This window comes from Somniosus microcephalus, chromosome 29 (assembly GCF_052327205.1).
Source record: "Somniosus microcephalus isolate GS21.2 chromosome 29, FLI_Smic_1.0, whole genome shotgun sequence".
NCBI classification, from domain to species: Eukaryota; Metazoa; Chordata; class Chondrichthyes; order Squaliformes; family Somniosidae; genus Somniosus; species Somniosus microcephalus.
This window is the reverse complement of record NC_141015.1, coordinates 11275399-11298837: the sequence shown is the minus strand read 5'-3', so window position 1 is coordinate 11298837 and position 23439 is coordinate 11275399. Positions and strand designations below refer to the sequence as shown.

The 23439-nt window shown below is 49.6% G+C and overlaps 1 protein-coding gene across 50 annotated transcripts in view; it reads right to left on the bottom strand.

Annotated features, from left to right (window-relative positions):
* Nucleotides 1-23439, bottom strand: part of LOC147098469 (sorbin and SH3 domain-containing protein 1-like) — a 356822-nt gene that overhangs the window by 35957 nt on the left and 297426 nt on the right. For 42 of the 50 annotated variants that reach the window (XM_085970173.1, XM_085970194.1, XM_085970168.1 and 39 more), the window contains 4 exons: nucleotides 21250-21333; nucleotides 17677-17742; nucleotides 13914-14015; nucleotides 12364-12413 (listed from right to left, as the gene is read on the bottom strand). In XM_085970173.1, coding sequence (XP_085826299.1) covers nucleotides 12364-12413; nucleotides 13914-14015; nucleotides 17677-17742; nucleotides 21250-21333 — 302 coding nt within the window. The remainder of the gene's footprint in view (nucleotides 1-12363; nucleotides 12414-13913; nucleotides 14016-17676; nucleotides 17743-21249; nucleotides 21334-23439) is intronic. The other 8 variants (XM_085970172.1, XM_085970190.1, XM_085970181.1 and 5 more) reach the window with 5 other exon arrangements.

Here is a 23439-nt window from a genome sequence, read left to right as displayed (position 1 = left end):
CAGTGTGATAATGACCAGGTAATCTGTTTTAGTGATGTTGGTTGAGGGATAAATATTGGCCCAGGACACCGGGAGAACTCCCCTGCTCTTCTTCGAAATAGTGCCCTGGGATCTTTGACATCCACCCGAGAGAGCAGACGGGGCCTCGGTTTAACGCCTCATCCGAACTGTTCCTTCGGGGGTGAAAACCGTACAGGAAAAGAAAGAGAACCGATGGGAGCCGTGGGTGGATTTGTTGATGCCAAGATCCCAGCAGGGAGCCTCAGTCGAAGGGAGCACAGGCCAGGATCCCAGCACGGAAGTGTTGCATCTCGTACTCCTGCTCCCTTCCAGCACAGCATCCCTGCTGGGAGTGTAGGGCATTGAATTTACTTACTGATTGTTACTGGGATTGGGGCTTTGGAGAAAACTGCTCCAGGCAGTTTGGACTTGCTCCTTGGCCTCGTTACACGTCAAAATATAAAAGAAAATGACTTTGTATTTGTTAAAGATATCCCCTTGAACCACCAAAAGCTCGTGATTGGCCCACAATCTCCCACAACAATTTATACACAACGTAACTCAGCTGTTTAAGTAGTGGGAGTTGAGCCTGAAAGTCCAATCACAGCATTGACAGATAGATTCAGGCAATAATATCACCAACTTGAGATAAATGCACATTACCGAGAGCTGGAAGTAATTTTCTATGTGGCTGTTGAGGCTCCAGAATTTGCAGATCACAGAAACAAGATGTTTACAGAGGATATACAGCACAGAAACAGGCCATTCGGCCCAACCAGTCCATGCCGGTGTTTATGCTCCACACGAGCCTCCTCCAGTCTTTCCTCATCTAAATCTATCAGCGTAACCCTCTATTCCCTTCTCCCTCATATGCTTGTCTAGCCTCCCCTTAAATGCATCTATACTATTCGCTTCAACCACTCCCTGTGGCAGCGAGTTCCACATTCTCACCACTCTCTGGATAAAGAAGTTTCTTCTGAATTCCCTATTGGATTTCTTGGTGACTATCTTATATTGATGGCCTCTAGTTTGAACACTCCTGCTGTAGATTGAGAGAGGAAGTGATGGCTGAGAGGGGGAAGGACATCCACAGGGTTCAGAATCATGGAAGCTTACAGCACAGGAGGCCAGTCGGCCCATCGTGCCTGCTCTTTGAAAAAGAGCTCTCCCATTAGTCCCACTCCCCCGGGTCTTTCCCGAGAGCCCTACAATTTTTTCCTTTTCAAGTATTTATCCAAATCCCTTTTTAAAGTTATTACTGAATCGCTTCCACTGCCTTTTCAGGCAGTGCATTCCAGATCATAACTTGCTGTGTAATAAAAAGTCACCTCATCTCCCCCCTCTGGTTCTATTGCCAATGATCTTAAATCTGTGTCCTCTGCTTACCGACCCTCCTGCCACTGGAAACAGTTTCACCCCATGTACCAAAACCCTTCATAATTTTGAATACCTCTCTTAAATATCCCCTCAACATTCTCTGCTCTAAGGAGAACAACCCCAGCTTCTCCAGTCTCTCCACATAACTGAAGTCCCTCAACCCCAGTACCATTCTAGTAAATCTGCTCTGCACCTTCTCCAAGGCCTTGACATCCTTCCTAAAGTGCGGTGCCCAGAATTGGGCACAATACTCCAGCTGAGGCCTAACCAGTGTTTTATAAAGGTTTAGAAGTCCTGGGAAAGAATAAAAGGGCTGATTTTCCCCAAAGCATGTTCCCGGCATGACGCTCACCAGAAACACACGTTGGTAAACACTGGCGCACGCCGTGATTTCCCAATCTGGCCTCCCAGTGGGACAGGCTCCACCCAGGAAAAAAGACAGAAAGACTTGCATTTCTATAGCACCTTTCACAACCTCAGGATGTCCCAAAGTGCGTTAATAGCAGTGAAGTACTTTTGAAGTGTAGTCACTGTTGTAATGTAGGAAACACGGCAGCTGATTTGCACAGCAAGCTCCCACAAACAGCAACGTGGTAATAATTTTTTTGTTAAGTGACGTGGGTTGAGGGATAAATATTGACCAGGAGTGAACTCCCCTGCTCTTCTTCAAAATAGTGCCGAGGGATCTTTTACATCCACCCGAGAGGGCAGACGGGCTCTCGGTTTGACGTCCGATGTGAAAGAGGGCACCTCCGACAGTGCAGCACTCCCTCAGTACTACCCTGGAGTGTCAGCCTAGGTTTTAGGCTCAAGTCTCTGGGTCTTGAATCCACGACCTTCTGTCTCAGAGGCGAGAGAGTGAGACACTGCAAGAGCACGTTGGGAAAATGCCCCTTCAACCGCACACTCACAAGGAGCCGATATTAGAGTAAACACTATAGAACTGTATGTCCAGAGCAGATCGCGTTATCCTGTAGATGTAAATGGAAGTGTTCTGTACACAGGGATACATTCAAGCATTTAAAGCACTAAGTGAGAGCATTCTAGAGTAAATGTTCATCTTCTGATAAATGGCCACGGTCCAATTTTTGCTTAATTTGATGGTGCAATCTGCATCTAATAGGTCATGTTAAAAAAACAAATCACTTGTGAGCGATACTGAAATTAAAACAATGACCATTGTTCATCTTTCCCCTACCCAGACTCCAGTAAATACACCGCCTTAGAATACAGTTAAAAGATTATCGATGGTGTCCTCTCCATCACAAATCAAACAACAAATTGCCATCTGGCAAAATGACTCATTTCCAGGGACCACGGGTCAAGGGTGCTTATAATTCATCATCTCCCGCGTCGCAACATTAAACCCGAGCTGGCCGAACCTGCGGAGTGTCTGCTGCAGTGCAGGAGCGGCTCTGCCTGTGCTCAGATTCACCAGTCCTTCTCCCGGGCATTGCACATGGGGAGTCACGGGCAATGCAATCTGCAGAGGAAGCGAAGGAGGGGGGGGGGGGGGTGGAGATAGAGGACAGGGAACGCAGACGTAATCCAGTCCCCATTTTAAACTAACACACTCTGTCCTTAGGAATATATAACTAGAGGGGAAAAAAAATAATCTATGTTCACATTCATGATGGAAACTATGTGTGCAAACCCATCATGCTGTAACTACACTGCATCATCCGTGGCTCGGTGGGCAACACTCTCACCTCGAGTGAGGAAGTTGTGGGTTCAAGGACCACTCCAGAGACCGGAGCATATAATCCAGGCTGACACGCAGTGCAGTGCTGAGGGAGTGCTGCACTGTCGGAGGTGCCGTCTTTTGGATGAGACGTTAAACCGAGGCCCCGTCTGCTCTCTCAGGCAGATCCCATGGCCACTATTTCAAAGTAGAGCAGGGCAGTTCTCCCCGATGCCCCTCAACCAACACCTAAAAATGGATTATCTGGTCATTATCATTGCTACAGGAGTGCTTTGGGGCGTCCCGAGGATGTGAAAGGCGCTATATAAAACGCAAGCCCTTTCTTCTTTCTAACAACTTTTGGATTCTCTGCTCCATCCTTATATTTCTCAGCATTTAGTGGCAGTGAATGGCCTTGCGGAGGTGAAATGACAGGGACAGTTTAGAAGAACTTCGATTCAGAGTCCAATGAGACCCGAGCTTACTTTGGAAGGCATGTGAAATCTGCACAAGGATCAGCACAACAGTGGGTCCGCAGAGCCGTGAGGAGGGATGCAGCCGATTAACCCGATCACCGTTAACAGCCCTGTGACGACAGCCTCAGCCTCCAAAGACAAGGCCGCTGAAGTGCATGAACAGATGGGCACAAATTACAGGGGACATTATCATCATCATACTATCTGGAGCATCAATGACATGCACCAATGTGCTGGCACACTGGAAACTGAAATCGCAGCCAGCTTGTCAGTTCTGAGTTAATCCATTTCTGGGTGAGTCATTGAATTCCTTTTTTTAAAATTAACGCTTGTAATTCCAGCTCTCAATGATGGCCAAGCAGGGTGTAAATCAGAGTTGAGGGTCATCAGGCAGAGGCTGTCAGGGTGAGTCACCCGAGCAAGGGTCACAGGGGGGTCGCCCAAGGAAGGGTCGTCCAAGGAAGGGTCACGGGGGGCTGGGGTCACCCGAGGAGGGGTCGCCCGAGGAAGGGTCACGGGGGTTGCCCAAGGAAAGGTCACGGGGGTCGCTTGAGGAACTCAAGCATTTCCATGAGGAGGACCTGCATGTTCCTGGCATTTCATCAACCTATTTTCCTGACCTTCCTGCTGGGTTAATGATTTTGTTTACTCCAGTGTGAGCTAACTCTCACAAACCAGCACACTCGGAGCTGGCTCCATTCTTCAGGGCACAATTAGAAAATTCAGGATTCACGAACCTGGTGGCAGGAAATATGGCAAAAAATAATACAGCTTAATGTTTCAGAAAGAGACCCTTCCTCAACAGTTCTGACAGGAGCCCCACCCTGTGTCATTGACGGGTTTGGGGGGGACCAAGGGATTCAACCAGTGCACAGAGTGTGGGCTTGGAGACTACGGACCACCTCAATTGAATCGTTACTAACCCACATAGCTGAGATTAAAGATAAAACACAGACCAGCTCATTAGCGTAGAGTAAGGCTGTCCAAACTGTGGCCTATGGGTCAGGGTCTGTATTTTAGCCCCAACAGAAGCCTCCAGCAGTGCTCTTACCCGAGTCAGAAGGTGTGGGTTAAGTCCCACTCCAGAAACCTGAGCCCATAATCCAGGCTGACACTCCAGTGCAGTACTGAGGGAGTGCTGCACTGTCGGAGGTGCCATCTTGCGGATGAGACGTTAAACCAAGGCCCCGTTTGCTCTCTCAGGTGGACATAAAAGATCCCATGGCACTATTTTGTAGGAGGGCAGAGGAGTTCTCCCCGGTGTCCTGGCCAATATTTATCCCTCAACCATCACTAAAATAGATTATCTGGTCATTTATCTCATTGCTGTTTGTGGGATCTTGCTGTGTGCAAATTGGCTGCCATGTTTCATACTTTACAACAGTGACTAGACTACAAAAGTATTTCATTGGCTGTAAAGTGCTTTGGGACACCTAGGATCATAGAATGATACACCACAGGAGGCCATTCGGCCCCTCATGCCTGTACCGGCTCTTTGAACGAGCTCTCCAATTAGTTCCATTCCTTTGCTCTTTCCCATAGCCCTGAAAACTTTTCCCCTTCAGGTATTTATCCAATTGCCTTTTCAAAGTTCCAACTGCATCTGCTTCCACCATCCTTTCAGGTTCTGCATTCCAGATCATAACTCGCTGCGAAAAAAGATTTCGCCTCATCTCGCCTCTGGTTCTTCTGCCAATCACCTTAAATTAGGGTGACAATATTTTTTGAACTGAATCTGGGGGGACAGAGGTTGGGAGCACATCAAAGCAGCCAGGAGGGAAAATGTAGGTTGCGCCGTGTAGCGAGGCAAATTTTATTTCAGCAGCCTATATTTTAACAGTTACACATATACACTACAAGTGTGCATATAATTGCTGTGGATGTGATGCCACACTATTGAAGTACATTCAGACACCGGACCCCCTCCCCCAGTGACTGAGGTCACTCTTGACATCCCACCTCCCCCCCCACCCCCTCTCACTAGGTCACACTTGACCCGACCCCACCCGACCCCAGTGACTGAGGTCACAATTGACCCCCCCCCCCCCAGCAACACCCCTTCATGACTGAAGTCACACCTGAATCACCCATCCCGCACAGTGTCTAGGATTAGCCCACACCGCCATTCCCCTGGTGACGGTGACCGGGCCCTCCCACCGTGGCCTCGCCCTCGCCCGCTCCGATTGCCGTGTTCTCAGGCACTTCCGGCACCGACAATCCAGCAGCACGAGCCCGGCCAGAAACAACAACCGACACATGCACAGAAAGACCGCCCAATAACACATGCCCAGTTAGTCACTCTGGCTGCTGTACAAGTTGTTGTTTAGTTTAGCCTTAGAACCTCAAACTGACCGCTCGGAGGGGGGGGGTTACTCTCACTGTTCAGGGGTAGACTTCGGGGTCGAGTTTCGTGAAATCGGGGACTATTCCGGGGCCATTGTTTGCATGGGGACACAGTACCTCACCTGGGGACTGTCCCCCAAAAACGGGGACGTATGGTCAGCCTACCTCAAATCTGTGTCCTCTGGTTACCGACCCTTCTGCCACTGGGAACAGCTTCTCCCCATTTACTCTATCAAAACTCCAACTTTAATTACATCTTTTAAATCTCCCCTTAACCTTCTCTACTCTAAGGACAACAACCCCAGCCTCTCCAGTCTCTCTACTGAAGTCCCGCATCTCCGGTACCATTCTAGTAAAACTCTTCTGGACCCTCTCCAAGGCCTTCACATCCTTCCTAAAGTGTGGTGCCCAGAATTGGACACAATACTCCAGCTGGGGCCTAACCAGTGGTTTATAAAGGTTCAGCGTAACTTCACTTACTTTTGTACTCTGTATTTATAATGCGACGGGTCCCATGTGCTTTTTTAACAACCTTCTCAAATTGTCCTGCCACCTTCAAACACTTGTGTACATACACCCCCCGGTCTCTCTGTTCCTGCACCCCCTTTAAAATTGTACCCTTTAGTTTATATTGCCTCTCCTCATTCCTGACACATTACAACAGTGACTACATTCCAAAAAAGTAATTCATTGGCCATAAAGCGCTTTGAGACGGCCAGTGGTCGTGAAAGGCGCTATATAAATGTAAGTCTTTCTTTTTTTCCTAGCAAAATGCATCACTTCACTGCATTAAGTTCCATCTGCCTGCCCATTCCCCCAGTCGGTCTGTGTCCTCCTGAAGTCTGTTGCTATCCTCCTCATTGTTTACTACATTTCCGAGTTTTGTGTGATCTGCAAACTTTGAAATTGTGCCCTGTATACCCAAGTCCAGGTCATTAATATATATCAAAAAGAGTAGTGGTCCTAATACCGACCCCTGGGGGGAACACCACTGCACAGTCTGAAAAACAACCGGTCACCACCACTCTCTGCTTTCTGTCCCTGGGCCAATATTGTATCCACGCAGCCACTGTCCCTTTAATCCCATGGGCTACCATTTTGCTATCAAGTCTATTATGTGACATTTTATCATTCGCCTTTTGAAAGTCCATATACACAATATCATTCGCCTCGCCTTCATCAACCCTCCCCTTTACATACGGAGTATCTGAAAGGCACGATATAAAGGCAAGCCCCTTGTCTTTCTTTCAAAGCCGGGACAGCTCAGTCCTACATGTATTTCTCCCTCGCTGGATAGTCCCGTTTGGATTTCGTGGGCCTGGAGGTTTGGAAAGGGTTGTTCTTGGCATCGTTCCATCATTTGTGGATAAATCCTAAATCCGCAGTATTTTGCTATTATAATCCTAAATCAAGATCTTAAGAGTATCACAAACCCGAGATATCTGCACAGCAATGAGGACAGGAAGTAACTGTCTGTGACCCCTTAGGGCTCCAGGGTACACATTCTTAACCAGGAAGAAAAAAATTGCTGATAATCTTGTCGCAGAGGCTTGATGTGAATATAACTGGGTTTGATTTTCACCCTCTGATATAAAAAAAAAGCATCAATTGTGGACAGATATTCAAAGGGTGTCCTGGAGTGGATACTGGACCTCCCAGTTTATTCAGTCCAATATCCCAGATCCTTTCTTTACACCACCTCAATCCCAGGGATTGGATTTCTCCATTCATTTCTCTCCCTGGTGACACGGGCTTACGTAACATTCAGAGACCAGATGAGAAATAATCGATTCCTAACCCACCCCCACCATCTGATGGGGTATTAAATTTCCTGTTCATTCCGCTCAGTAACTCCAAATTTGACCCGAGTAAAATACTCATGTTTCCTTTCAGCTGTGCAACCTCATTAGTGGACTCGACAAGGCATTAACGAGCACATTGTATTTATTTATTTATTGATCACCTATATTCCTGACCACAATTTTTTGGGGCAAAGTGGAATCCTGGGAGCAGACAAATCGTCCTGGCCAATATTTATCCCTCAATCAACATCACAAAAACAGTTTATCTGGCCATTATCACATCGCTGTGTGTGGGAGCTTGCTGTGCGCAAATTGGCTGCCTTGTTTCCCACATTACAACAGTGACTACACTCCAAAAAAAAGTACTTAATTGGCCGTAAAGCGCTTTGAGACGGCTGGTGGTCGTGAAAGGCGCTATATAAATGCAAGTCTTTCTTTCTTTCATTAACAATTGTTACCCATACTGCACCATTCTACCCAGACTGCAATGTTTAATTTTTCACTGAAATTAGCAAAGTAGCAAAATATGGCCCCACACCTGTCTGCTGGATAATTCATCTCTCTCACTGGGCTGGGTTCAGTGACTCCCTCCGCGCCGTGCTCGCGATGCTAACCGTAGGGGCCATCTTTTGTCTCTTTGTGCTTAAAAACAGCGACGGTCGTGGACTGTAATTAGTGTGTCTGATTGCCCCGTCCACTTACTGCTGCTTTTACGTTGCTCCAATTTTCCAATTGATGTTAATCCTGGCAACCAGAGCTCCTGTGGCCGGCAGAGCCCCAGGAACCAATACACGTAGGGGTCAAATACCGTCATTTAGATCCCACCACCATTTTCTGCTTTCTCCACCCGATTCCTCCCAGTTTGCGCCTTCACGGCCAGTTCAAGTCCAGAGACAGCCATTTTAGGAACACAAATAGGCCATTCGGCCCCTCGAGCCTGTTCCATTCAATTCGATCATGGCTGATCTGTACCACAACTCCATTTACCCAGCTTAGCTTCATATCCCTCGATTTCTTTAACCAACAACAATCTAATCGAGCTCACCCTTGAAAATTTCAATTGTCGCCCAGCATCCACAGCCTTTTGGGGGGCAGTCCCAGATTTCCACAACTATTTGTTTGAAAATGTATTTCCTGATTAGCCTAGCTCTAATTTTAAGATTATAAGAACATAAGAAATAGGAGCAGGAGTACATCATTTGGCCCCTCGAGCCTGCTCCGCCATTCAATAAGATCGTGGCTGATCTTCTACCTCATCTCCACTTTCCTGCACTATCCCCATATCCTGTGATTCCCCTTGTTCTGGATTCCTCCACCACAGGAACTAACTTCGCTGTATCTACTGTACCCTAGAAAAGGGAAAGAACAGGGGAGTGGGACTAATTGGATAGCTCTTTCAAGGAGCCGGCACATGCATGATTGGCCTCCTTCTGTACTGTAAGATTCTCTGATTTGATGAAGTTGCACATTAATCCTGCTGTCAGAGAGTCCACCCAGACTTCTAACAGAAAGATCCCACAAGAACAGAGGACAGTACCTGCCCACTGTCACACACTAGAAGGAACTTCTACCTGCCGATCAAAACCAGTAAAACCTCGGCAGGATTTCAGTGGCTTTACAACAGCGACGTAAAGCTCTCAAACCAACCTCGAATACAAGAAAACTTTTCACAAGTAATTAAATTACAGAAATAGTAAACTATCCCGGGTCTTAAAACCATTTACTGACCATATGTTTTATCTTTCAAGGCAAGCGTACCGCAGGGCCGGACAGAGGTCCGCCCGGAACAGTTTGTAGCTATTCTGGGCCACACTGTAACTGCAAGGAATTCCACCAGCAATCACGTGACTAACATTTAATCTAATCTCGGCTCAAGAGTTTACTTTTCAAAGTAACTAACAGGTCTCTTCGCTACATCTTTCACGTGGTATTGGAGGACGTTGCTCTCCCGGGGTGTTGCACATGAGTTGTCAAGACCAAGTGTAGAAGGTCAAGGAAGGTTAGAGGGCGTGAGGGGTAATTGAATTGGACCAAGTGGGGTGAAGGAGGTGGGAGGGTGAAGGATGGGGGGAGGGGTTGAGGGGTGGGAAGGGCGAGAGCACCCCTGCCCCCCATATCCTTCCTCCCATTCTTGGTGACCAAAACCCAGTATCCTCACCGCACATCTCCCCCACTGAACATCACTTAATTGATTGTCCTTCGTATCGAACCACCCCCCTGTCCTCTCCGTTTCCCTCCATTCTCTCTCTCTCTCTTTGGCCTGCTCTCCACTCCTCTATTTCCCACATTACAACAGTGACTACACTTCAAAAATACTTAATTGGCTGTGAAGCGATTTGGGACGCCCCGAGGTCATGAAAGGCGCGATAGAAATGCAGGTCTTTCCTTCTCTCCCCTCCCTCCCTCTTCTTGCTCTTTGCCCTCTCCCCACTCCTCCATCTCCCCTCTCTCACCCCCACTGCCCTCTTCCTCTCCCCTCGCTCTCCTGGCCCGCTTCTCACCCCTCCTCCTGACCTACCGCCACCCTCTCATCAGCCTCCTTCTCCCCCCTCCCCCTTCTTGGTCCAATTCAATTATCCCCCCTTCGCCCAAACTCTACTTGCCCTGAATTCTACACTTGGTCCCAACTCCCCAAGTGCAACACGACAAGAGCACGACTAGGATTATATTAAAAGCTGCAGGTCAGTACACGGCAGACGTCACTCGCCAGACGCCACTCGCCATTTGCCAGACAGCAGACGCCACTTGCCAGACACCACACTTTTGATACAGATGCAAAACACTGCTAAACAAGCCAGTTAGTTAAGGCTGGTGTTTCTGATCTAGAGCTGAAATTAATAAGCCAATCAGAAGAAAGGGAGAGGAAAGAAGTTAAAGTGAGATCAGGCCGCGGAGACGAGGGCCTCAGGGGGAGCAAAGCTTAGAGAGATTTCCAACAGGACGTGGGCAATTATATAGATAAGCTTATTTATTCTTTTGTATTTACTATATGTTTTTTTTTTTTAAATGTAGGTGTTGACCGTTGTTTCCCACACCCAGGGATATTAGAACAGGGAGTAGACAGCTCCTGTTCTAAGAGTTAGTATGGCACCGACTCAATGGGCTGAATGGCCTCCTCCTGTGCTGTATTAATTATGCAGAGGGAGAGAGATGAAAAGAGAGATAGAGATATATCTCTATATATAGAAAGAGAGTTAGAGATAGTGAAATAGAAATGGAGACATAGAAATAGAACGAAAGAGTTGCCATAATTGTAAAAAAAAAAAAACAGGAATTACAAATTTTGCTGCCAAGATGTTGCCTGGTCCATTGTTCACTGGGCTCAGTATTGTAACACAAGAACTTGTGCCCGACACCACTGCTCCCTCTACCCCACCCCCCCTCTCTCCAATCTTCTTTTGCGTCTCTCCTGGTGTGTTGACTGTGACTGGGCTGCAGTTCCCTCTGGTATCTCACCCCAAATGATCATTCGCCACGTGGGAGGCTAGCCAGTTAGTGTCATAAACACCGGCACAGACCTGTTGGGCCGAATGGACTGTTTCTGTGCTGTAAGTTCTACCTAATATCAGGTAATACTATGCAGAGTGCAACAGAACAAAGGTTGAACTTGTCCTTTTCTAATTGGAGTCTAATTTGGATAAGGATGAGGAATGGAAACCCTGGCCAATTTCATTCCCGCTCTACTTCTTGATCTTATAGCTAGTTGCTCAATTGCCCCTCTAGCTCAGATCAAACAACAGCCTGGGGGCCGTCGGTTCTCAACAACAACAACACCAACAACTTGCATTTATATAGCACCTTTAACGTAGTAAAACGTCCCAAGGTGCTCGGTATCACACTGGGCAATTGTTGCCCAATTGTTCCCTGCTCCAGGCACCAACGGACCCGATTTACAAATGGATTGGGACGAGCTCGCAGCAGGTCTGGTTTGGGCCCCTTGTACTGCGCGGTTCTCCTTTAAGATTAGCTTCCTCTAATGGGCATTTAAAAAAAAAATCAGGAATGAATCAAACATTTCAAAGGGAAAGCATCTCAAGAGAGCGGAGCACGTCCCACCCTGTCTAACTGTTAGCCCTGATGGGCCCAATGTAAATAAACTGCTCCTTACCACCACAGGAAGAGCCCGAGAACAGCGCAGTGCAACCTTATGGTCTGACAGAGATGTATTCTCCAGAGAAAGCGGTCATTAAAGAGGCACAGTCTTTAATCATGGGGAGGATAAACTATGAGTGCATCACTTTGCCAAGTCATTATCACACACAGAGGAGAAGTTGATGCAGGACAGCGCTGCAAATTCTGGGGTCAAATCTTTGGCGAACAGCAAAAAAAAGAATTTGCTGAACTCTTTTTGGTAAAGACTCAGGATCCTTCCAATTTTTCCTCGAAATCCCGACTATTTAAAACACGATCCAGAGTAAAGCTCACACTAAATACGAGACAAAACCTACCTCCTCCAATTCTGTTCAGAGCACCAATTGGCAAGGGATTCTCTGCCGCTTTGCCTGATTGTACACACACATCGCATAACATTTAGAATTGTGGCAGGGAGGGAGGCGCTCAGTGCAATTAAAATGCAGCAACAGTATTGCACAGATTCAAGATACTGATGGAGATGATAGCGTACCAGAGACAAACCAAAATGACAGATAAAGGCTCAGCTTGGAAAACACTGACGGCTACTTACTAAGTCGAGCGTTCGGATGGGATTTCCAAGGGAGAGTTCAGTGCTGTGCTCTGAAAGGACAAAAACAAAGAGGGTCATTGATAAATCTGAAATAATGCACACAATCACAGAGAAGGGGGGGGGGGGGGGGGGGGGCAAAAAGACGCTAGCTGCCCTGACAGCGAGTGAACTCCCCAGGCAGGACCCAGACTTGCACTGCTTTGAGGTCTGATGCTTAGTTTCAACTCACACCCCACACGTATGTTCCAAGACTCGGAGCCCTTGCTTGGCTGCATAAACCCAGTGATTTGAGGAGTTCCCTCGGGGTGGTAGTGGAGGGGGGAGGGAGGGTTGGGGAGAGAGTGGGTGGGGGTGTGTGTGACAGATTGAACAACAGCCAGTGTGCTGGTCCTTGCTTGGCCTCTGTTCTTTTGTTTGTGAATGAGTCATTGTGCATCAAGCCAAAAGCAGGGAAAATAACCAACTGGCCTTGGAGAACTCATAGTGTGGAGGCTTAGCGCTCGAACATTTTTAAACTAATCCCTAGTCTTGATCAACTTATCCCTTTCTTAATATAGCATCCACAGAGAGTTTTTTTTTATAAAGTGGAGCTATGATACTTATTTAGGAGAAATCTTGCTGTAATATTGTATTATATTATCTGTGCTTTCTGGAATTGTTAGACTCGCGCTGCCCCGTGCCCTTTCACAGAACTCAGCAGAACTGGCTCTTTGTTCAAAAGCATTTCAATGTGACAGCAGTGAGCAGTACACAAACACCTCTCCCAACAGCTGCCGTTGCTGTTCCACTGAGCACAGACTTGACTCAGGAAGCGTCGAAAGCTGGCTAATCTGAAAGTCCTAATCACACAGGCAACTTGGCCGGCAGGCAGCTAGCCAACACAGAGCAGGAGAAATAACGGGAAGAGAATTACCGTCTGCAGCTCCATCTTTCACAACCTCTCGCTCTCCCAGCCTCATCGGTGGGACTGTCAGCTGGAGGAGATTCCCGGTTACGGAGGAGGGGAGGGGGGACGGAGTGGATATTGCTGGGACTAGCCCACAGCAAGCACAACAACAGGAAGCAGTTGGGGAAAAAAAAACACACACACACACACACACACACACAGGACCGTACAAAATTGCATCTGGGATGCAGGGAAGGTCTTGGAAACAGAATCTGGGGCTGATGGCCAATCTCGACTCTGAAATGCAGCCAACAAAAGGTTTGGAGCCAATTCTTGCGGGCAGTTTGTGCAGGAAAAGCAGTGACATTTTCAGAATGAGCAGAGCAAGAAGCTGAATCGTCAACGGCAGAAGAACAAAAAAAATCTAATAATGATTTTAATAGTTAAAAAAAAACATGCCCAAAAAGGTACAGGAATAGAACATAAAAAGGTCTGGGCTCGGCCATTCGCATGCTAATTATCAATTGATTATAAGCTTATTAACCTTCAACATGGGATTCCCTGCAGACCCTCGCATTGATTGATTGCTGGGCCTATTCATTCACAGCAGTGAAAAAGTTAATGCATGCAGCGAATGAGTGATACCGGAGAAAGTCGCGAATACCTTCCATAGCCGGGAGTCCTGGCTTCTAAAAAGCTTCTCCATATTTTCTAAATCTGTGTCTAGCTCAGTCTGGTAGAGATACAGATCTTTCTCTAGCTGATCCTGATTAAAAAAGGAGGGAGGGAGACAAGAATTGGGGAGTTCAGTTAGAGCAAATGGAAACGGACGCCCCGGCATGTTAAAGAAGCCAAGTGCGCCAGGAAAGTGGCTACACCACAAAAAAGCAGCTCAAGTGTTACACAGCAACCAGAGGGCACAGACCACACTCGCAGAACTCAGCTGAATTACCACGCATCAATAAACTGCCCTTCACTTAAACGACTGCAGATTATAAGAAGTCACACAACACCAGGTTATAGTCCAACAGCTTTATTTGAAATCACAAACTTTCGGAGCGCTGCTCCTTCGAAGGAGCAGCGCTCCGAAAGCTTGTGATTTCAAATAAAGCTGTTGGACTATAACCTGGTGTTGTGCGACTTCTTACATTTGTCCACCCCAGTCCAACTCCGGCATCTCCACATCATGACTGCAGATTAAACACGGCTGTTTCTTGCTTAGGTTAACAGAAAGTTTGAATTTCAAGGTGTAAACCCACACAGCAACACACCCACACACATATTGAGTCGTCGTATGAGCAAAATAGTAAAATGACACGTTGGGGGTCAGCAGTCATGTAACAGAAATAAATGAAAGTTTTTTCCCTCAAATTGTATTCATTTTTCGAAGGCACAGTCTCAGTTTACTGATCATTTTATATTCTACGCACCCCCCCCCCCGCCCCGCCAACCCCAAGGGATTTAAGTTACATATGCACCGACTCCCACACTTCACCAGGACCCAGTTGTTATTTTCCTGAAGGAGTGGGAATTTTTCGGGGAGATGAGAATTTTCTCTTGCCCAGTGTCTGGTGTTGGGTCGCAGTCCCTGGGGCACCCTGGCCCGGTGGTCCCGTGCTCACGGAGTCATTATTCTTCACGTAGGAGTCTAACGAATGAGCATCAGTGCGGGCTATTTGACTGGAAGGGCATCGTCACAGTTGAGCCCAATCCAGTCATTCCCGGATGTCCACACGCACACTTTCTGGAAGGGGCCACTGGCAAGGCGATCAGGAACGGTAACCCTGGCTGATTTTTCTTCCTCCTCCCCAATTGCCGAGGCCAATTGTGCTCCAATTCCTGCCCCAGTTGAGATCATCTAACTCAACACAGACCTGGGTTACAACTCTTCAATCTACAGGAAACTTCCGATTTATCGGCACCTAATAACCGGAAATCTCGGTTAACCGGCAAAATTCAGGAGTAGGTTCAGGTAAGTTTTACTTCATATTCTACTTGCCTTCCTCCATCTGTTGCTGTGCAAGGGTGTGGCTGCAGCTGCTGCTAAGCTACAGAGACGCTTGGAACTTGTGGCCACTGTTCTGAACCTGTTGCTAAGCAATAGGGTTTGTTGCTTTATACGGAGCTCTGAGCTCTCAGTATCTTTTACTATAGCTTTCGGTTATCTGGAATTTTTGATGAACCGGCACCACGTCGGTCCCGTCGGTGCCGGATAAAAAAATGTTTCCTGTAGTTGACTCGTTGCATGGGGCATCTACCCTCTGAGCTGTCTAGTGATCTCATTGCACCCTTACAGTGGACAAAACTGTCTCAGAATGACTCACCTATCTCGTCTCACTTTCAACCTCCCTTTCCCCCTTAAGCTCCTCCAATACACCATCTTCCAACATTCCCTGTTTGAAGCCCTTCATTCTGGCTTCTGTTGCGCCCACAGCACCAATTCCACCCCAACCAAAGTCACCGATATCACGCGTGACTGAGGCCACAGTATGTTGTCCCTCCTCAACCTTTCTGTGGCCTTCAATACAGTCCACCTTTCTGCTGACTCTTCATCCTCATTTAGGAATCTCTCCCTGGACTCCCTCCACTCTGGCTCTCCAACCTCCCCAAGATACAGCTCCCAGCCTCATCCTACCGACCTCTGCAACCTCCTCCAGCCTTACACCACAGGGCACACCCATACTCCAGCCTCATCCTACCGACCTCTGCAACCTCCACAACGGCCGACCTTCAGCGATCACTCCCCAATGGCCGACCTTCAGCAGTCACTCCCCAGTGGCTGACCTTCAGTGGTCACTCCCCAATGGCCGACCTTCAGTGGTCACTCCCCAATGGCCGACCTTCAGCGGTCACTCCCCAGTGGCTGACCTTCAGTGGTCACTCCCCAATGGCCGACCTTCAGTGGTCACTCCCCAATGGCCGACCTTCAGTGGTCACTCCCCAATGGCCGACCTTCAGCGGTCACTCCCCAATGGCCGACCTTCAGCGGTCACTCCCCAATGGCCGACCTTCAGTGGTCACTCCCCAGTGGCTGACCTTCAGCGGTCACTCCCCAGTGGCTGACCTTCAGTGGTCACTCCCCAGTGGCTGACCTTCAGTGGTCACTCCCCAGTGGCCGACCTTCAGCGGTCACTCCCCAGCGGCTGACCTTCAGCGATCACTCCCCAGCGGCTGACCTTCAGTGGTCACTCCCCAATGGCCGACCTTCAGCAGTCACTCCCCAACGGCCGACCTTCAGCGGTCACTCCCCAGTGGCTGACCTTCAGTGGTCACTCCCCAGTGGCTGACCTTCAGCGGTCACTCCCCAACGGCCGACCTTCAACTATAGGCCAGCTGGTTCCTGCAAAATGTGACTCCCGAGATCTGTCCTCACTTGGCTGGTTAATTCTTGTGGCTTTGTGGCAACACAAAGACTCTTAGCTAATACAAATGAAGTGTTACTTGATTCAGGAGTTCCTATTGTAGGCATCACAGAACAGTACATACTGTGAACTTGTGTTGGAAACAGAAAATGATTCTCTCTATTCCCCCTCCCCCATTCTATTCCTACTTTCTGTACAGTCCATGAGGAGATGGTACTACAGGAAGTGGTCAGTCCAATGTGTCATCCTATATCACAAAGATTTAGAAAAAAGCCCATCTCAATTTTCACCCTCTAAATATTTAATGGTGGCGTTATCCTTGGCTGAGCGGTCGTATTCCCACCTCGGAGTCGAAAGGTTCTGGGTTCGAGCCCTGCCCCAAACAGCCCCGGATGAGCGGAGACAAGAGTTCCAGTTTCTGAATCCTGGGTTGATATGGAGCAGGATGCTGGCGTCCGCTGGGAGCGGAGCGGGAAGCCCGCCCCCTTCCACCGCGCCCAGCCGATTCTCCTGCTCGGCGGTTGCGAGTCGGACCTTGTTAAAAAAAAGGTGTCTTCGCTCCGGAAACAACCCAGAGCGAGGTCCACCGGATGGGAAATGCTGGAACAAATGGGTTGCCTCATGGGCAATGCAGGGAAGAAACCAAGAAAAAAAATATTCAGTTGCTGCTAACACCATTTGCAAGGGCTGCTTTCATGGTCTATCTGCACAGGGACACAACATGCACCAGTGATTACAGTCATACATCCACAGTGATTTTATATCAAAGCATTCAACAAGTAACTAATCATTTTGCAATGATCTGAGGACCAGGGAAACAATGCTGATTGCAAACGTTAAAGAAAGGAAAAAAAACACAAATGCTGAAAGTCTGTAATGAAAACAGAAAAGGCTGGTAAGTCAGCCTCTGAAAGAGAGAAGACAGGGTTAGTGCTGCTGAAAAGTCACCCCCAAAGCAGGGACTTCAAATCTCCCTCTTTCAGAAGCTGATGGGTTGCAGTATCTGAAGGGTTAAAGCTACGGTATGGTCACACAGCACATCAGAGAAACAGGCGCACAAGTTACCTTCCCATCCTCTAAAGACAGGATAGAGCATTCTCCTGGCGTATAATCCCATATCTTTTTTGGAGGCTGATGAAGACCAAAGGAGGAAATGAAGAAATGAACAGAACAAAAACATCACAAGGAACGTGGCAACCAGGAGGTCAAAATCCAGATGGATCGCAGAATCTGGGATCGGAATCAAATTCAGAATTGGCTGCTTGCGCCCAGGACTCTGTTGATACAGGTGGGGCGGGGCGGGGGGGGGGGGGTGTGGGGGTGGTCACTGAACCAGGTTGACTGGGCAGTAACCGGCTCCACTCCTGGTCTCTGCTGCATTGGTTGATCTCAGCCAAGGCAGGTGGCGGGGGTCACTGGCGGGCTAAACATGCGCCAGGGAAGGAGCAAAAGAAACATCGGCCGGGGCTCCCGCTCCGGAACGCTGACCAGTGGCTCCTGCTGGACCCAGTTTGCGGGTGGGGGGTGGTGGTGGGGGTGAATAGTTTTCTGATGCGCACACGTGGCCACTTAGGTGAGGACGGTAACCACAGCAACGGTCAGTGGGGTAGAAGTTTGCCTTGACTGGTAACAAACGTTGGGCGGTATCGCAATGGCCCCCATCCCCCACACCCCCTCCCCCACACACACCCCCCACCCATCCTATCTCCCCCACCCCCTCCCCCACACACGCCCCCATCTCCCGCCCATCCCCCACATTCCACCCAACCACCCGCCCATCCCCCCCACACCAGAGATTGTGACATTCCAGATGTGTATACATGTCATCAGAAACAGTGAAAGGTACACAGTCAAAGTGTCACAACCTTTGTGTATTTCCAGCATTTTCAATTTTTATTTGAGAACCCCGCAGCTATTCGATCACAGGGGCATCACACCCAAGCCCACCCAACATTGATAACACACACAGGCGCAGTGTCCAGCAGGAGTCATTAGACAGCGATCTGGAGTAGAAACCTCGGCCTCCCCCACCCCTCTCTGGCCCAGAGGCACAGAGGCAAACTGCCGAGACCCTGCTATCTCTGCAAATTCAGCACGGGTTAGGGATGAAACTTGGGCCCCGGACGCTCAGTACCGCTCCCAGTGACTGGATTTAAAATGGTTGGGATGGGTGGAGGGGGAGAGGAGGGCTGCACGTTCTTGCATAGAGAGATTTAACATTTAAGCTGCAGCACATTTGAAATACTTGCTTGCAGCCTTTAGGCAGCATGCATTGCGAGCAGGGAGCAAGGCTACGGTGGTTAGCAGGCCAAAGCAAGGATTTAAGATGGTGCCGGGTTGTATTTTGACCCCCTAGTTGCCACTTTACAGGGTTGATTCAGAACAGACAGGAAGAAACATTAATTGGTCGTCTAACACTGGCGGAAGGAGAGAGCTGGAGGCCTCGCGAGCAGCACACCACAGAGAGGAAAGCTTTCAACTGACCAGTTCGTTTTACAATAACTTTCTCTGTAACCATCTCCCGAGGCCGGTTTATCATTCCTTTTGCCCAAGGGGCAGATGATTTTTTTTTTTTTTTACTGCCGCTATAAGATGTCAAGGTTTGGAATGGAGCAGGAGCGGCGAGGCTGATCGGTCCGAGTGGATTGCTAATGGACTCCAGTGCCTACCACATTGATAAACGGCTGATATCCAGGATTGCAATGCAGGACAACAGAAATAGACCATTATTTACACTGGCATGTCAATCACTACGGGTTTGACACTATTCGAGCACCCACAAGATTTTTTATTGTATCCCCTGAAGGCATCAAATCAGGCGGAGTGTAGCCCCGCAGACCCGGGGCGTGACCCCTCACCCCCGCAGACCCGGGACGTGACCCCTCACCCCCGCAGACCCGGGACGTGACCCCTCACCCCGCAGACCCGGGGCGTGACCCCTCACCCCGCAGACCCGGGGCGTGACCCCTCACCCCGCAGACCCGGGGCGTGACCCCTCACCCCGCAGACCCGGGGCGTGACCCCCTCCCCCCGCAGACCCAGGGCGTGACCCCCTCCCCCCGCAGACCCAGGGCGTGACCCCTCACCCCGCAGACCCGAAGCGTGACCCCGCAGACCCGGGGCGTGACCCCTCACCCCGCAGACCCGGGCATGACCCCCCCCCCCCCCCCGCAGACCCGGGGCGTGACCCCCCCCCCTCCCCCCCCGCAGACCCAGGGCGTGACCCCTCACCCCGCAGACCCGGGGCGTGACCCCTCACCCCGCAGACCCAGGGCGTGACCCCTCACCCTCCACCCCCTCCGACCCAGGGAGTGACCCCTCACCCCCCAGACCCAGGGCGTGACCCCCTCACCCCGCAGGCCCAGGGCGTGACCCCCTCACCTCCCACCCCCTGCAGACCCAGGGCGGGACCACCCCCACCACACAGGTGCTTCCTGCCCGCCATAATGGAGGTTTAAGTGTCAGCTTAGCGCCTGGTGAATGGATACACCGCCATCGAACTTCTTGGCCCGCAGAGCCTTGGACTTCTGGCTCTGAATGAAGACAAGACAAAACTTTCAGTCTGAAGCTAATAAGTGGGAGGTCTCACCCCTGAAATACTCTCACCAACAGAATCCTCTGCTCTCAGCCCCAGGAGACTACAGCATCTCACCCAAGTCGGCATTTTTCAAACAAACTCTCTCTTGGACTCTCTCTATCGGTTTGTTTTTGCCTTGGTCTCAGTTTCTTTCTCTCCAAGGCCAGTCTCACACCCGGGTGACAGGTTGCAAATCTCTCCTGATATTGCAGGAGACAGTGTCTGCTCTGGCCAGACATTTAGGTTGATTGCAGAGAAAGTTAAACAGGTTCAGGGGACCCACTGGGCACTTCCTAAACCCGGGCTGATCCTGGACTGCACGTGGTGTCAGTTGCCAGCAGAGTGAGACTGTGTCAGACTCCTCTCCGGAGTCTGAACCAGCTCTCGATTTACCACATCGCTAGTGTTGGCCAAGGTGCTTCACACCGCCACCAGAGACGCAAGCAGCGATTGCCGAGGCTCCATCGGTGGCAGTGCCACGTGAATCGCCCATGGTGTAAACACACCCTGAGGTGCCCTCACAACAAGCCTCAATGTCCCCGACAGTGGAGAGAGGCGGAAGAAAAATGGGCACAGACCTGCCTCACCGATTCTCCGCCCCCTTTCCGTCGCACTGGGATTTTCGGGAAGCAGAGCGGAATGTGTAACCGTGGCAACGGGGCAGGAAGGGATGTTCCTGGACCTCCCTCTTCCATTCCTTGTCCCAACACCGGGTGTCTATTTTGAGGGATGCTCAGGGTGGAGCTGGCAGGAAGCACCAGAAATCGGCACCTTCACTCTGCCAGGGACAGGGATCAGCGTAGGTGGCAATTCCCGCAGCTGCAGCCCTTCCTGGTGGAATTTCTCCCCCCAATTCCGAGGCGCAAGAGCCTGAGGGGGTGGAGAAGAGGGGGGGGGGGGGGGGGGGGGAGGGGGGAAAAGAGGAGGAACAGAGAAAATGACTCATTACGCATCTGAAGCACCTGAATAAGAATGCTTCAACTCCGGTGAAATTGTTCCTCATCACTTTGTTTCAATGAAAAAAAACGCTCAACCGATTTTCAAGTTAGCTAGCGACTTACCGGCTTCCCGAACTCCAACTCCGAAAAGAATTTATACCATGGTTCATTCTTTAGATCTATTTCTTCTGGACTTATGTTCCGATTCTAAAGAAGTAACGGCATGGGAGTGGAGGAGAAAGAAGAGGATTGAGTAAAGGCTATAGAACAGCATGAGGTAAACCATGGAATGCAGGAGCTGTAGTATGTATGGATAACCCACCAGGCCCCCGGCACTTGAGTCCAAACACACACACCAGAATTGGCCAAAGGTATCCTAGGCTTCTTTGTTTTTTTTTTAAAAAAAGGACTGATTTGTTTTAGTTCAGTTGTCACTGGACATGGACCCTTATAACTGCATTAATCTCATTCCCAAAGGCCTGAAGACTGCCGGGATGGGAAATGGAAAAATGGCACATTGGTACAGCAGGGTGCGCTCTTCTAAGGTCAGGGCTGAGGTGCTTGTTGGGACAGTGTAGAGGGAGCTTTACTCTGTTTCTAACCCGTGCTGTACCTGCCCTGCTTGATGCCAACACTAGTCTTTAGAATGGACATCCGTCACATTAAATTCACAAAAGAAGTTCTTGTAAAAAGTGAACAATGTCATATTAAACAGACACTGTCTTCACGAAAAAAAAAATGCTGCAAACTGTTTGAAATATTCGTTAAAGTTTTCATCAGTGATGTGTTCGGTTGAGTCAAGTGCACTGTTCTGGGGTGGTACCATACATACCAGTAAAATGGACAGATAGATCAAGGGTTAATACACAAAGACAAAAGCACTGAATGAAGAGAGACAGACATTCTGGAATACGAGATGTTTTGAAAGAGTGTTAGATATCAGAGAGACTGTGAGCACAGAATGGAGGCTCTATCCTTGTACAAGAGACTGCACAGACCTTTCTGTGCAGCCTCGTAGGCAAAGGGACCAGGTGGTGTTGGACTGAGCCACACAGATCAGAAGGTTGAATCCCTACTCGGTGCTGAGCGAGGTCAGCTGGGTGGTATCTGAGCCCACAGGTTAAAGAAGGGAGAGAGAAAAAGAAATCAGCCAGGGTTCCTGTTGCTAACGGCTGCCCACTGCCTCCTGTAGAAGTGTGCATGTGCGTGTTCGAAAAGGTTTGGGCTCAGCTGTCACACCCTCCACAATTGGCTATTCGGCCAGTATTTGCTGTACAGGTCACATGGCCACTGGCCGAGATATTCACAAGCCACCCGCGACCACGAGACCGCACCCCGGCACGATTCACACCACGCCCGCGCAACCCCGGCACGATTCGCCGCCCGCGCAACCCCGGCACGATTCGCCGCCCGCGCAACCCCGGCACGATTCGCCGCCCGCGCAACCCCGGCACGATTCGCCGCCCGCGCAACCCCGGCACGATTCGCCGCCCGCGCAACCCCGGCACGATTCGCCGCCCGCGCAACCCCGGCACGGCTCACTGCCTTGCAGAGAGAAAAGGAAGGAATCAATGGGGGGAACTGGCCGCAGCCGTCAGTTATGGGACAGGGGCAATTAAAACATTACAGACTCGAGCTGCAGCTCTCGAGGTTCCTTCAGGAACTTTCATTTCCAACCTTATCAGAGCTTACTGACCTTTTCACTCTCCATCAAGACTGCAGCCTCCAGCAGCAAGCTCCTGCTGTAGAGAGCAGCAGGGAACCGAGACTGAATCGTCAACCCGACCAACATGGTTTTTTCCCCCCTCGCCTCAAACGCCTGTAATTTAATTTTATCCAACAAGAGAGGTGACATTGGATAACGCAAACCCTGCATCAAGCAGCACGCCATGGCAGACCTATCAGCCTGCCTTAGTATCAGCTCTGGCTCAGTGGGCAGCACTCTCGCCTCGGAGTCAGAAGGTTGTGGGCTCAAATCCCACTCCAGAGACTCGAGCACAAAAAGCTAGGCTGACACTCCAGTGCAGTGCTGAGGGAGTGCTGCACTGTCAGAGGTGCCGTCTTTTGGATGAGATGTTAAACCGAGGCCCCGTCTGCTCTCAGGTGACTGTAAAAGATCCCACGGCACTATTTCGAAGAAGAGCAGGGGAGTTCTCCCTCGGTGTCCTGGGGCCAATATAAATCCCTCAATCAACATAACAAACACAGATGATCTGGTCATTATCACATTGCTGTTTGTGGGAGCTTGCTGTGCGCAAATTGGCTGTCGCATTTCCCACATTACAACAGTGACTACACTTCAAAAGTACTTCA